The sequence below is a fragment of the Ochotona princeps genome, chromosome 21, assembly GCF_030435755.1.
Source record: "Ochotona princeps isolate mOchPri1 chromosome 21, mOchPri1.hap1, whole genome shotgun sequence".
Classification (NCBI taxonomy): domain Eukaryota; kingdom Metazoa; phylum Chordata; class Mammalia; order Lagomorpha; family Ochotonidae; genus Ochotona; species Ochotona princeps.
In genome coordinates this window covers 26,441,888-26,455,953 of record NC_080852.1, presented here as the reverse complement: position 1 = coordinate 26,455,953, position 14,066 = coordinate 26,441,888, and the positions used below count along the sequence as shown (strand labels likewise).

Genomic DNA, 14,066 nt, shown 5'->3' with positions numbered 1-14,066 from the left:
TTTGGGCTGTCCTCTGTTGCTTTCCCAGGCCACAAGCAGGGAGTTGCGACACAAATCAGCACCCATATGGGATCCCAGTGGATGCAAAGTGAGGATTTAGCCACTAGGTTTCAGTGCCAGGTCCCAGAGTCCACACCTTGAGATAGGTTCTTCTCTTTCTGTCTTTCATTTTACAACCAGAAGCCAGAAGGTACAGTCCACCATTTGCCAGTCTCCTGTTTATTTCTGCATGTCCATCACCCAGTGCCTGGCCTCTGGAGAGATTCATCCAGAGTTTGCAGCTGGTCCAACTGCACACACCCCAACAGGCAGGCAGGCGGGCTCTGGATTCTGTTTGCCTCAGTGAAACCTCCCAGCTCCCAGCTCTTCCACTTAGATGGATGGCTGGGGTCATTCTTGGATTCTAGGTTCTGGCCTTAACAATACTGAGTGCTCATATATGCGAGTGATCTCTGTAAGCAGGGCCTGTCCTTACATAACTAGTGATGTTTAAGTGACCATGTTGCCCTTAGGAAAGGAGAAGCTGCAGGCAAGGCAGAGACCCAGGGCCCTAAAGTGTGGCCAACCAGGCTAGCCCAAGGAACTAGAGAGAAGGGGGTACCTCTGCTGACTTGACTGCCCTACAGTCTTCCAATATTTGTTTGCTTTTAAGATTTTAAGAAAGTATTTGAAAGGCAGAGTTATAGAGGGAGAGACCGAGAAGGTGTTCCATTGGCGAGTTCCCTCCCTGCCTCCCCAATGCCTTGTCTCCCCTGTGAATGCAGGGGCCCAAGCACTTGGCTCATTTTCTGCTGCTTTCCCAGGTGCATTAGCAGCACAGCAGCCGGGATTCTAACCCCGTGCCCAAACAGGATGGTGGTGATGCAGGCGGAGGCTTAACCTGATAAACTGCAATGTCACTCCTTCCCCATGTCCAGAATTTTCTTTCCAGAAGAAAGCCCTCTTCTGGGCTGACCCCACCAAGCCCTTACCCAAGAGCTTGAGGGTGACACCCACCAGCTCACCATCCCCAGCAAGGCACCAATAAGCTGAAGAGTAGGTGCAGGGCTGCGAGGACCGATAAGTCTTGGCTCAGACCTGGTGACCGATAAGCCTAGACGACACCCTAGGCCTCTGTGTTCTGCACCCCAGAGCTCAGCCTTGACCGAAGCCTCCTCCCCCATGTGGTGCAGCCCGGGAGGCCCCGGCAGGGGGACCGACCCTGCCTCCTGCCCCGCAGGCTGCCGGCTCCGCCTTCTCAGACCCCACCCTCCCAAGCCCATTCCTGTCCGCTCTTCCTTCTTCGGCCTCAGAGCCTTGCTCTGTTCTCACGATGGCCCTTTCGCTCCTCCCTGGCAGCCTGCGCCCCTTTCCGCGGCGGGCCGCCCCTCTCCGTCCGCGGCCCGTGACTGGGACGCACACACCCCGCCTCCCACCTGTTCCTCCTGGCCCTGCCCCGAGAGGCCAGCTCCTTTCCCTCGAGGTCCCGCCCCGTACAGTCCAGCGGCGCTCGCTCATTCGCCGAGGGCCACGCCCCTCTCCATCGCCTCCGGGGCTCTAAGCGGAAACTGGCGGGACTGCCCAGGCCCCGCCTCCCGCGAAGCCTCACTTCCGGGTACTCAGCACGCGCCGCTTCGCCGCGGCCGCCGAGACGATGGAGCGTCAGGTGAGGGCTCGGTCCGCGGTCCCCGTGGTCCTTGCAGCCCGGGCCGGGCCTGAACCTGATGTGTCCCCTGCGCAGGTGCTGCTGAGCGAGCCCGAGGAGGCGGCGGCGCTGTATCGGGTCCTTAGTCGCCAGCCCGCACTGAGCGCCGCCTGCCTGGGCCCGGATGTCACCACGCAGTACGGGGGCCGCTATCGGACAGTGCACACTGGTGGGTGTACGGTGAGGAACTGGGGGCAGCGCGAGAGCCGAGCGCTCAGGAGGAGGGGGCGGGAGAGTGTGTGGAGCTTGTCATCTGACAGTGCATGCAAATGATGTGGAGGGAGCCAGGGCCCCCTGTACAGGGGTGTAAGGGTCCCCCGTCTTCGTGTAGGGGCGTTAGCAGGCACTGCCTACAGGCAGTGCCCAAAAGTGCTAGAGGTGAGGGTGTGGGAGCAGAACTTTGACCTGTGTGCTAAGAGTGGTATGGGCCTTGCCCACAGGCATGCCAGGCTGCCTGTGGAGCTCTAGGCTGGGTGCTGGACTGGGTTGTGGCCAGCTGTCATCCAGCTTGCATGCAGGGTGACTGCAGACAGATTGAGGGAAGGCAGATCTGGGCCTTCCTGGGTCAGGGACAGTGGCTGGGATGGGCCGAAGACAAGTTGGACAACCTCACGCTTCTCCCTTGCAGAATGGACCCAAAGAGACTTGGAACGCATGGAAAACATCCGCTTCTGCCGCCAGTACCTAGTGTTCCATGACGGGGATGCAGTGGTGTTTGCAGGGCCTGCAGGCAGCAGTGTGGAGACCCGCGGGGAGTAAGTGTGAGGGAGGAAGCTCACGGACGGGGCCATGGCCGTCTGTAATTCAGGCCTGTAAGATGGCCCAGCAGGTGCCTAGAAGTGTGCAGACTCAGAGAGGGAAAGAGGAGCCAGGGTTGAGGCACTTGGGAGCCCACTGGGTCTCAGTGACATGGCCTGATAAGGGAAAGGCCAGGCCAGCTGCTGTGGGAACTGGGTAACCTGGAAGTGCTTAGGGGCTGGTGTGGGCCAAGGCCTCTAGAATCTTCTCTCAGAGGTGTGACAGGTGAGGGGGCAGGGCAGGGCAGGGCTGTGGGCGAGTGGGAGGAGGCCTCCCTGACAGACTGCCCTGTGCCCTCCTCAAGGCTGCTGAGCAGGGAGTCTCCTTCAGGCACCATGAAAGCTGTTCTGCGCAAGGCCGGAGGCCCGGGCCCTGGGGAAGAGAAACAGTTCCTGGAGGTGAGTCTGCCACAGGACCCCCTTTTGGCAGGCCGGTGGGAGACAAGGTGCTGGGGACAGCCAGCAGTCTGACGCCCACTCGTCCTCAGGTCTGGGAGAAGAACCGGAAACTCAAGAGCTTTAACCTGTCAGCCCTGGATAAACATGGACCTGTTTATGAGGATGGTAAGGTGCCTGGCCAGAGCCTGGGACGGGTGGCCAGGAAGGGCAGCTACCAGTGCTCTGGACCCTTCCTGATTGGCCCTCCCTGCACCCAGACTGCTTTGGCTGCCTGTCTTGGTCACATTCGGAGACCCACCTGTTGTATGTGGCTGAGAAGAAGCGACCCAAGGCCGAGTCCTTCTTTCAGACCAAAGCTTTGGACGTCAGTGCCAGTGACGATGAGACGGCCAGGCCGAAGAAGCCTGAGCAGGCCGTCAAGGTGCTCGTGGCCAAGGCCTATCCGTGTGCTTCCCTTGTCACGCTGTACCTGCCAGAACTGGGGGCGGGTGGTGGGAAGCACCTCCTTCTAGGCGGCCAGGGAGGGTCCCTTGGAGGGGCTGGGCGCTGAGTATATTGTGTCCTCAGGGGGACCAGTTTGTTTTCTATGAAGACTGGGGAGAAAACATGGTGTCCAAGAGCACCCCTGTGCTCTGTGTCCTGGACGTTGACAGCGGCAACATCTCTGTGCTTGAAGGAGTCCCTGAGAATGTGTCCCCCGGACAGGTCAGCAGCGTCCTGGCCTGGAGTCCTCCCAGCGCTGAGGGGCCCTGCTCGAGCCACTGCCCCTGACACGTCCCTGCCCACTATGATCTTGTCTGCAGGCATTCTGGGCTCCTGGAGACACAGGTGTGGTGTTTGTGGGTTGGTGGCATGAGCCCTTCCGGCTCGGCATCCGCTTCTGCACCAACCGCAGGTGAGTGAGGTGGTGGGACAGGGCCAGTGCCCCTGTGGCCCAGCTAGCCTCGAAGCTCAGTGTCTTTCTTGCGGTTCTAGGTCAGCCCTGTACTACGTGGACCTCAGCGGGGGAAAGTGTGGTAAGGGGCCCGCCCCCCACCTTTTTGCCTGACACACGTGGGCCCCGCCAGGCTGCAAGGGGCTTACGTGCACGCCTTGTCTGATACAGAGCTCCTGTCAGACGACTCCCTGGCAGTCTGTTCTCCACGGCTGAGCCCAGACCAGTGTCGCATTGTATACCTGCGGTACCTGTCCCTGGTCCCCCATCATCAGTGCAGCCAGCTGTGCCTGGTAAGCTAGAGGAGGGGAAGGACCAGTGTCATCTCTTCCCAGCGCCCAGGAGGGCTGAGTGCCGGCACAGTGCATTGTCCATGAGAGCTGTCATCTTGTACACAGGGTCTTCCGTGTACAACGGCTGATCCCCTAGGCACTTCTTTGCATGCAGCTGGCCCTGCAGGAGCCTGGGATGGTGTGAGAGGGTACTCAGTCCCAGTGCTTAACCAGGAAGAGCTTTTGGCAGTGCTGGACAAAGTCAATGGGACGTGCCTACCCCTGCCTGGCATCTGCTGAGGCAGCCCGGGGCTTTTAGGCTGGGACCCAGCCAGAGCTCTGTGTCCTAGGACACTGCCATGCCCCTGGGAGACCCCATTGTCTGCTGTGTTCTTCCACAGTACGACTGGTACACCAAGGTCACTTCAGTGGTGGTGGATGTTGTACCTCGGCACCTCGGAGGTAAGGGGCGTTTGGCGGGAATGTGGGGTAGTCGAGCCTATGGCTCTGTTTTCCTGCCCTGGACTCTCCCTGAGGGCAGTGTCTCCTTTGAGTGCGTCTCAAGGAGCTCATGAGGTTGCAGTGTCATGCTTGAGCCCTGGGTCCTAAGGTTGCCATACTGTCCTATCTCCTGCCTGTAAGCCTGACCAAGCGCTCGAGTCCACCAGGGCTCTGGGCAAGTGCGACAGGCAAGGGAAGCAGCTGTCTTTTCCCAGCCACTGCCATGGTAGAGACTAAGGCCTAGAGATCAAGACCCAGTTCCAGCTTGACCCCTGTGTGGCTGTGTGTCCCTGGACAGTGTCTGGGTCCCCCGACACACACACACACACACACATTAGGGCAGTAGTGAGGATTACACGAGTGATGAAACTAAAGGGCACAAGTTACTGATTACTCATGTCAGGTGCTGTCCCGAGCATGATGGGGCAGCAGGCAGGCAGGCGTTACTTTGGTAAAGTGTCTGCCAGGGGCCCAGCTGCAACCACTCTTGGGGAGCCAGTGCTTTTGACCTGAGCACCCATAGTTTCTCCCAAAATCTCTCAAGCTCAGCCTTGGCCAGCTCCTTGGAGGCCTCTCAGGCCACATCTCACATGCACTGTGGGTGAGACACACACACACTTACCCATCAGGAGTACACGTGCATGTGCACTTCTCAGGCCACACCACCTTGTCTTGGATGCCCCATGGGTGGGACACACACACACACTGTCAAGTTCCAGGGGTGCTCTCTTGACCCCTGTGCCTCCACTTGTGAATGAGCCCCGGCCCCCTGTCTTTGCAGAGAACTTCTCAGGAATCTACTGCAGCCTTCTGCCTTTGGGATGCTGGTCAGCCGACAGCCAGAGGGTGGTCTTTGACTCGGCTCAGCGCAGCCGGCAGGTGACACGGGTATCCCTGGCTCCAGATGTCAGTGGTCCCTTCACCACCTGCCTCTACCCTGCACACACTTCTGGGACTGGATGTTCCAGGATGGTGTCTTGTGGGGCAAGGACTGTGCCATCCTGCAGGCTTGGGGCAAGGACACCTGCAGCAGGCCAGGCTCCCTTGGAGTGTGGTGTCAGTTGCTCTCATGCTAACTGAAAGGGAGTCCAGAGGCATTCATCATCTCACCCAGGGTCACCCAGCAAGTCGTGAGGGGGCTGGCATTGGAACCCCAGCCCTCAGGCTACGCCCTGCTACACTTAGCAGACATTGCCACATTTGCTCACAGCCCTGGCCTTGCCCAGGGATCCCTGAGGGGTTGGAGGGGAGGTGGGGAAGGGGGACCTCTAGGGCTTCTGAATGGGGCCTTCCCCCTGCACTCCAGGATCTGTTTGCTGTGGACACGCAGACAGGCAGTGTGACCTCCCTGACAGCTGGTAAGCAGGCTCCCAGGGGGAGCCAGTCAATGTCATGGCCTCCCTGGTTGACCCTCTACCTTCTCTGACCTGCCCACAGTACTCAGCTTTGCTTATAGGTCCTGGCCTGCCTCACCCCTGCTCCTAAAACCCATAAAAACTGTCTCACCAAGATCAACCAGTCCCTCCTTAGCCTTCCCCAGCCCATGGGGACCTCTCTCAGGCAGAGGCAAGTGAGTTGGGGAGAAGTATCGTTCTCACTCTCAGGCCTGATGATTCCATCTGTGAAATATCTTGAGTTTTCCACCTGCCCTGCCTCCACCCATTCCTCCACAGAGCTACTGAAGGATCACTCTAACCTGTCTGGACCCCTCTGCCCAGAATCAGCATACTCCCCCCACCCCCACCCATCTCCCTGAGCCCAGCTATACCCCATAGTCTGGCAGGTGGGCAGCTGTGCCCTGTTGGTCCTGAAGTCTGATAGCTCCTGGGCATAGCCAGTATCTGGGAGCAAGAAGCTCACCCAGGGTCATGTGTCTGAGTGGGCAGGGACACCTTTCCCTAGAGCCTCTAGCCTTGGACTGTGCCCCTGCCTGGTACTGAGTAGCTTCTGTCTTCTCCAGGGGGTTCAGGTGGGAGCTGGAAGCTACTTGCAATCGACCAGGACCTTATGGTGGCACAATTCTCCACCCCCAGCCTGCCCCCAAGTCTGGTGAGTACAGGGATGCCCCAGGCCACAAAGTTGGTTCCAGAGTTCAACCTACAGACTGCACAGGGAGAGTTCTGTGGACCTATCCAACAGAATCCACTAGGGTTTGACCCTCATGGCAAAGAACCTCTGGGCACGGTAGTACTGTGTGTAGAATAGGGTGCCTGGGAGAACAGCCACTGTGCTGGTATTGCAGAGCCTAGGGACACAGCAGTGGCTAGATGCCCTTGAGGGGTAAGGGTGTGGGGTGTTTACCAGCGCAAACAGGAATGCATGCCATGCCCTCGGGAAGTGAGCAGAAGCTCAGCCTAGTGAAAGCTGCCCACCTCCCCCTCAGGGTAGAGGCAGTAGAGTGAAGAGGCAGGCTGGACCACCATGACACATTCCTTCCCCCCACCCCCATCCCTTGCTCGGCAGAAAGTTGGGTTCCTGCCTCCTGCTGGGAAGGAGCAGTCAGTGTCGTGGGTGTCCCTGGAGGAGGCTGAGCCCATTCCCGACATTCACTGGGGCATCCGGGTGCTACAGCCACCCCCAGAGCAAGAGAATGTGCAGTACGGTGAGCTGGGCCCTGGGCAGAGGGACATGACCTCGGTGTGTTCCAGGGTTTTCTGAAGTGTGCTCGAAGCAGTTTACTGTCCCTTTGTGGGTGGGAATGGGGAGTGGCTTAGGATGGGGAAACCAGGACCCACAGAAAATCACCTCATGCACAATGCTGTTGTGGAACGTGGGGCTCTCTACTAGGAGAGGATTGTAAGCATTTGGGGTTACTTGTATTGCTGTTTGGGCCACACTGGTCAGGACTCGGTTCCAGGGGTCAGCCTCAGACCTGCTGCTGTAGATGGGGACACCCCCAGCCCTGGCCCTGCTGACTGCTGCCCCTTTCCTGCAGCTGGCCTTGACTTTGAAGCCATCCTGATGCAGCCCAACAACCCTCCAGATAAGACCCAGGTGCCCATGGTGGTCATGCCCCACGGTAGGCATCTTGCCAAAGAACCCTGCCCTGGTGCTGCTCCCCCACAGGCCTGTTCACCCTCCACTCCCTGTCTGCAGGGGGGCCACACTCATCCTTTGTCACTGCTTGGATGCTGTTCCCAGCGATGCTCTGCAAGATGGGATTTGCAGTGCTACTCGGTGAGCAGGCAGGGGCATGCGGCTGGGTTTGGGCTGGGGTAGAGTGATGGGGAGGCTCTGCTCTGGGTCTTTCTGTACCCTGAACCAACTGGCCAGTGCCAGGCACTCCCAGGCACACCCTGGTTCCCTGGTGTGGTAATAGTGTGAATGGTAACTAGGGACTTCCACCCAGGCCCATCCTGGCTCCCTGGTGTGGTAATAGTGTGAGCTAACTAAGGACTTCAGGGAAGGGTGCTGTGGTCACTGGGTTGGCACCCTGCCCCTGGAACCCCCATGCCCGGATGAGTAATGGGTGTCCTCGGGGGCTGGGGACATTGCCTAATCACCTGTCTGGTCTTTCCTTGGCCTCCAGTGAACTATCGTGGCTCAACAGGCTTTGGCCAGGACAGCATCCTCTCTCTCCCAGGCCATGTGGGCCAGCAGGATGTGAAAGACGTTCAGGTAGCAAGACTGGGCTGGAGGATAGGTTGGTGAGGATGTGGCTGCATCCCACTGGACAGACAGCCGGCTGCAGTGAGCCATGCCCCTTTCCATAGTTTGCAGTGGAGCAGGTTCTCCGGGAGGAGTGCTTTGACCCAGGCCGCGTGGCCCTCATGGGTGGTTCCCATGGCGGCTTCCTCTCCTGCCACCTGATTGGCCAATACCCAGAGACCTATGGTGCTTGTGTGGCCAGGAACCCTGTGATCAACATCGCCTCCATGATGGGCTCCACTGACATCCCTGACTGGTGGGTGTGCCCCACAGGCCCCTACCCTTTTCCCTCCAGCTCTGTCCTCCCACCAAGCCCTTGGGGACCCCAGCAGCCCCTTGGGGGCTGCATCAGCACCAAGCCTCTTGCAGGTGTGTGGTGGAGGCCGGTTTCCCATACAGCAGCGACTGCCTGCCAGACCTCAGCGTGTGGGCTGACATGCTGGACAAGTCGCCCATCAAGTACATCCCTCAGGTATGTGGCCTGCCGCTGTGCTACGTGCCTGTCCAAACCCTGGGGCCCAGCTCACTTGTTCTCTCCCACAGGTGAAGACGCCACTGTTGCTGATGCTGGGGCAGGAGGACCGGCGTGTACCCTTCAAGCAGGGCATGGAATACTACCGCGCCCTCAAGGCCCGGAACGTGCCTGTGCGGTGAGTGCAGCCTGACAGCCCTGGCAGCCAATGGGCAGGTGAGCACAGGAGAACCTCCTGCCTTAAAACATTGCCACTTGGCCCCTTACAGGCTTCTGCTATACCCCAAAAGCAGCCATGCCCTCTCGGAGGTGGAGGTGGAGTCAGACAGCTTCATGAACACTGTGCTGTGGCTGCGCACGCACCTGGGCAGCTGAGGCCCTGCCGGGCAGCGTCAACCAATTAGCCCGTACCACTTGCTCCTGGGGATCCCCAGGCTCTGGACTCCACGGACAGATGGGCCAGGAATGTGGGCTGTGCAGTCATAATAAATGAGGACTCAGAGCCTGGTTCCTGCTGGTGCTTCATGCCAAGCCCTCCCCTGGTTCGCCCTGGGGTTCCCTGACACCAGGTCCTGGGTGTGGCAGCCACCAGTGCTCTGTCAGCATCCAGTGTGAGAGGCCTTGGCTGACAGACTCAGACCTGGCTCGCTGTCTGCCACAGCCTCACACATTAGAAATTGCCCTGTACCACCCCATGCTCCTGAGAGAGTGGCCACAGGCCTGAGAGGCCTTGCCTTTCTGCAGCACTCACAGGCTGAGCTAGTCCCAGCTTCAGGTCCTGGCAAGGAGTTGCCAATTCATTCCCTAGAAGCAATGGCTTAGTTAGGAAAGATGGCTTTATGTCCAGTGGGGAATATGGTGTGCTCCCAGGCACATGGGGTTGTAGCCAACCTAGTCCATCCTCATGACCTTGTGAATCCAGTCCACAAACACAGAGACACGTGTGAAGACAGCTGGCCAGCGGGCCCGTGCACACACACGGTTGGGGATTATAATTCCCTCCAGGACCCAGCAGTCATGAGTAAAGCAGGCAAGTGGGCCCCCGTAGTCACCCTGGCAGACAGGAGATCTGGTGAGACTGCTGAGCTGTGGCAGTGACTGGCCCCCTTGGTGTTGAAGCCATTGCCAACCCCCCCACCTCTCCAGGCTGTCCCCAGCGTCCCGCACCCACCTCACAGGCCCCCACAGGAGCCAGCAGTCCATCAGTACACATCTCACTCTCCCGGACGCGCCCTCGGTGCTTGACATTACACTCCTGGTTGGAGATGACGTTCAGTGAGGCCACATTCAGAACTGCATCATCACCAGTGCCTGCAGGGAGGGGAGTGAGGCAGAGTGGGCACTGGGGCAGGGGCTAGGGCCAGCCTCCTGGCATGGCACAGTCCATGCCCATGCGCTGCTCTTACCTTTGGTCTCGCCCCAGCCTGCGATCTCGCACTTGGTCTTGGGAGGCACCACATACTGCTCCGGGGGCAGGCAGATGAGGGCTACACGCTGGTTCAGGGTCACCGATCTTGGGTAAGAGTGAAGGCACTTAGGACCAAGACGAGGCCCAACACCACCTCAGCCCTCAGCTGCTCCACATACCTTTCCAGTTTGAGCAGGACCAGTTGGGAGTCTGAAGGCCCACACACCATTTTAGCCACGGGGACCCGCTGCAGGCCTGGCTCCCCTGGCTCTGGGTTCTGGAACATGGTGCCCAGCCACACCTCGTAGCCCACCAAAGGCATGTGGCTGTGAAAAAGGCTCCACTGGGTCATTTAGATGCCCAGCCTGGGGAAGTGACTGAAGTGATGTAGGGGCAGGGGTCCGGGTCCCCAAGCCCAAGGGAGGCTCACCAGGAGGAGAAGCACTGCCGAGCCGTTAGTACCCACTGCTCCTTCACCAGGGACCCCCCGCAGAAATGCTGACCCTGTCTGAAGGAGAGGGGACAGCAAGGCTTGGCACAAGGGCTGGGCCTGCCATCTTCCAGCCAGAAGCTCTGGGGCCACAGCATAACCACCGAAGAAACAGCCTTAGCTCCACCCCGAGACAGGGGCCATGCCACACCTGTTCCGCAAGCTGACTGTCCAGGGCGAGTTCCCAGGTTGGCCGCCTACCACCCGCAGCCTGAAGCGCCGCCGGTCCTGCCGGTCTACTCTTTTGCCACACTTCTCAAACAGCACCTGGTCTGCGGGAGGACAGGAGACAGTGAACCCTGGGCCAGGCAGGATTGGGGCAAAGGAGCCACCCAGAGGGTAACTGGCCAAAGGACACACCTGGAGGGTCCAGGATGGATGGTGGCACATCATCATCTGAAAACCCAAGTTCACCCAGATTAAGGGGTACTGCTCTTGGCTGTGGGTGCTGAGGAGGGCTTACAGGGAACCATTGTCAGCCTCACCGCAGCGTCGCAGGGCACAGTAGTCAAAAGGGGTCCCAGGGTCTGTAGTATAGCACCAGGGCCCATGGCTATCCCCGTCAGGATTGCGGCAGAAGTTCTCCTCCAGACTGGCTTGTGGGGCCGAGGTAGGTGTGAACCTAGGCAGAGGAGAGCAGTCAGCTAGCTGCTTAGGTAGGGATCTGACAGGTGATGGAGGGTTAAGATCCTGATGGGGTTGGACGTGCTCACTGCGGCTTGTGCGGTGTCTCTGCAGACCAGTGCTGGCACGGGATGCCCTTGCGGGTCTTGCTGACCCGACCGCGGTATTGCTCCCCTGTGCCATGGTAGCAGTCTGCAGCAGGTGAACAAGGACAGCTATCAGCTCCCACCTCACCCCCGCCCTCCCGCTCTGGAACCCTCCCTCTAGATCTTACCCTCAGGCCCCACATCGTCTGTGCATCGTGGGATCTGGTAGCAGAAGGCCACACGCATGCCCTGTCTTGAGGTAAAGCACCAGGGCGCCTCAGCACCGTCGGGGTTCCGGCAAAAGTTCTCACGGAGGTCCCTGGGTGGGTACTGCTATTGGCTGTGGGCAATGGCTCACCTAGCTCACCGGCCCTAACCCAGGTCTGTGCTGCAGGGTGCACCCCAATCCCCAACCTCACTTGCATGCATATTTCTCTGGTGCAAAGCGGTGCTGGTGTGGGCTCTGCGCATCCCAGCGCTGGCAGGGCACGCCTGCAGCTGTGGTGTTGGCAGTGCCCCGGTAGTCCTCACCCTTTCCACGGAAACAATTGAAAGTAGTAGTTTGAGATCGTGGCTGAGCCTCGGCTCCTGGGGCAGATGGGACCGGAGGGGAGGAAGCAGCAGCTGGGACTTGTTCTGAGCCACCCACCAGGTCCCACCCAACCCCTCTTCCCTCCAGAGCAAAGCCTGGGCACTTACTGCAGCGAGGAAGGTCACAGAACTCTCGCTCAACCTTTGGGTCTGTGGTGTAGCACCAGGGTCTCTCAGAGCCATCAGGATTCCGACAGTAGTTGTCATCCAGTCCTTGGTCAAGGAACCTGGGAGTGACAGTGAGTGGAGAACAAGGCTTCCTTCCCCAGACATCCCCGGGACCAGGGTGTACCCCAACTTTGCTCCTGCACTTACTTGCCAGGCTCAAAGGGATGTGGGTGTGGGTGCTGCAGGTCCCAGCGCTGGCACTCACGACCTGACTCTGTGTGGTCCACCGCACCTCGGTAATCCTCACCATTGCACCAAACACAGGTCGCTAGAGGCCATGGGGCCAATGCATGGGCTCCTGTCTTTCACCCAGCTCCTCCTCTCCCTCCTTCCCTCCCTTCCTCCCTGGACTCGCCTTGGCCACACTCACCCTCCTGGCAGGACTTGATACCACAGGTCTGGAAGCGCTCAGCAGGATCTGTGGTGTAGCACCAAGGACCCCCAGGGTCCCGGTCTGGGTTCCGGCAAAAGTTCTCTTCCAGGCCATTCCGGAGTGTGGGTGTGTACCTAGGGGGCAGATAGTGGCCACTACAGTGCTAGCTGTGGGAGAACTCCCATCAAGGACAGATGGACGGTGTCAGTCTCACTTGTGGTCATTGGGGAACCTGTGGTTCCAGGCCTGACAAGGCAGGCCACCGACAGTCACGGCCACTGTGCCCCGGTAGCTGACTCCATTGGCCACGATGCAGGTCCGAACGTAGTCTGGGAGAACAGGATCAAAGGTCAGTGCCGACTGAGATCCTAGGGCACTACCCTGCCACTCATGGCCACTCACCTTTCTTCTGGAAGAGGTCACAGCGCCCAGATGGCTGCAGCTGCGTGTTGGGCGAGTTCTGAGTCCACGGGAGAAGTTGGCAGCCATGGCTGCTCACATTGTAATGGAAGGCCCTAGTGGTAGGAGTGGGGGTGCATAAAGGCAGCACAAGGTTAGCCAGCACCCCAAGCTGCCACCATATCCCTAGTTCCAGCTGGGTTGTCCCTTGCTCACTCACCGGCAATCCAGGAGGGGCTGGCAGCGCCCAGCACACTCCTCAGCATCTGCCACATCCTCCTGCCAAGACCTGGGCTCCACCGTGTGGAGAAGGTACCGCAGTTCCGTGCCCCGGAGCACCTGGAAGTCGTTCAGCGGGGATCGCTGCCCTGCAGGTGGAATACCCAGCAGGAGCACAGTGCCAGGGGAGAGATTCCCTGCCCACCCTCAGCAGGCCAGTGCATGGAGGCCCTCCAAGACCATGTGGGTGCATATGCCTTCCCAGCTCCCAGGCGAGGTAGAGAAGTGACCTCTTGGCCATATTTGGATGGGCCTGGGACCAACCTCCTCCTGAAGGCAACCAGGGCTCTGAGAAGGGGGCACTTACCAGGGACCCCTGGACACCAGGGCAGAAGCAGCAAGAGTGAAAGCCACCCCATCCTCCCCGCTGAAGGCTGCACTGTGACCCACCACGGCCCCATCCGGGAAGTTGTGAAACCTGTCCCCACGGGATTGGATGACTTCAGGACCACACCCCCACCGAGACCCTGTGGCAGCCATCAGCAGGGGCTAGGCCTCCGGTTCCATGGGGCCAGGTGCAGGGGGTCCTAAGAGGCCCCTTCTTGGAGTGGGCAGCTGTTAGAAGTGAGGACACTTAAGAGGCTGAGGGGGTGAGGGCTTGAAACTGCCAGAGAATGCCAGGGACATGGGAGCTGCCCCTGGGATCTGAGTTCCAGGTTCATCTTGGTAGCACGTACTTTTTCTGAGCCCATTTTCATCTGTGATGTGGGTAACATTGCCTGCCCAACCCCCTTTTAAGTGCCTTATCTACTCCAGCTGGAGGCAATTAGGTCACACCCTTGGCAACGCAGCCCAGGGAGTCCCACCCTGGCCTGAAGAAGTGTCCTCTCAGGGAAGGTGAGCCAGGGCACCCGTTGGATTGGGCTGACATGGTGGTTGGGGGGTGGGGAGGGGTGACAGACAGTGGGCTCTACGTAAAAAGGCCTTTCAGATGTGCTGGG

At 59.4% G+C, this 14,066-nt stretch overlaps 2 protein-coding genes across 2 annotated transcripts; one reads left to right on the top strand and one right to left on the bottom strand.

Moving 5' to 3' along the window:
* Positions 1-1,524: 1,524 nt before the first annotated feature.
* APEH (acylaminoacyl-peptide hydrolase) lies at positions 1,525-9,214 on the top strand. The gene is made up of 22 exons (XM_004581466.3): positions 1,525-1,645; positions 1,721-1,853; positions 2,313-2,439; positions 2,787-2,880; positions 2,970-3,045; positions 3,138-3,301; positions 3,448-3,585; positions 3,684-3,775; positions 3,856-3,896; positions 3,986-4,107; positions 4,488-4,548; positions 5,369-5,466; positions 5,894-5,945; positions 6,548-6,636; positions 7,051-7,189; positions 7,523-7,606; positions 7,684-7,764; positions 8,117-8,205; positions 8,301-8,491; positions 8,605-8,707; positions 8,779-8,885; positions 8,977-9,214. Exons 1-22 carry the CDS (start codon positions 1,634-1,636, stop codon positions 9,080-9,082), a joined length of 2,199 nt encoding a protein of 732 aa, XP_004581523.2. The 5' UTR covers positions 1,525-1,633; the 3' UTR covers positions 9,083-9,214.
* A 384-nt stretch (positions 9,215-9,598) lies between these two features.
* On the bottom strand, positions 9,599-14,001 carry MST1 (macrophage stimulating 1). The gene is made up of 18 exons (XM_004581758.4): positions 13,433-14,001; positions 13,067-13,214; positions 12,850-12,962; positions 12,662-12,776; positions 12,445-12,581; positions 12,222-12,342; positions 12,015-12,133; positions 11,735-11,903; positions 11,504-11,634; positions 11,319-11,421; positions 11,091-11,227; positions 10,966-11,001; positions 10,757-10,877; positions 10,546-10,623; positions 10,295-10,441; positions 10,114-10,220; positions 9,879-10,018; positions 9,599-9,760 (listed from the first exon to the last, which is right to left on the bottom strand). The coding sequence occupies exons 1-18, from the start codon at positions 13,524-13,526 to the stop codon at positions 9,599-9,601; spliced, it is 2,178 nt and encodes a 725-aa protein (XP_004581815.2). The 5' UTR covers positions 13,527-14,001.
* Positions 14,002-14,066: the final 65 nt, after the last annotated feature.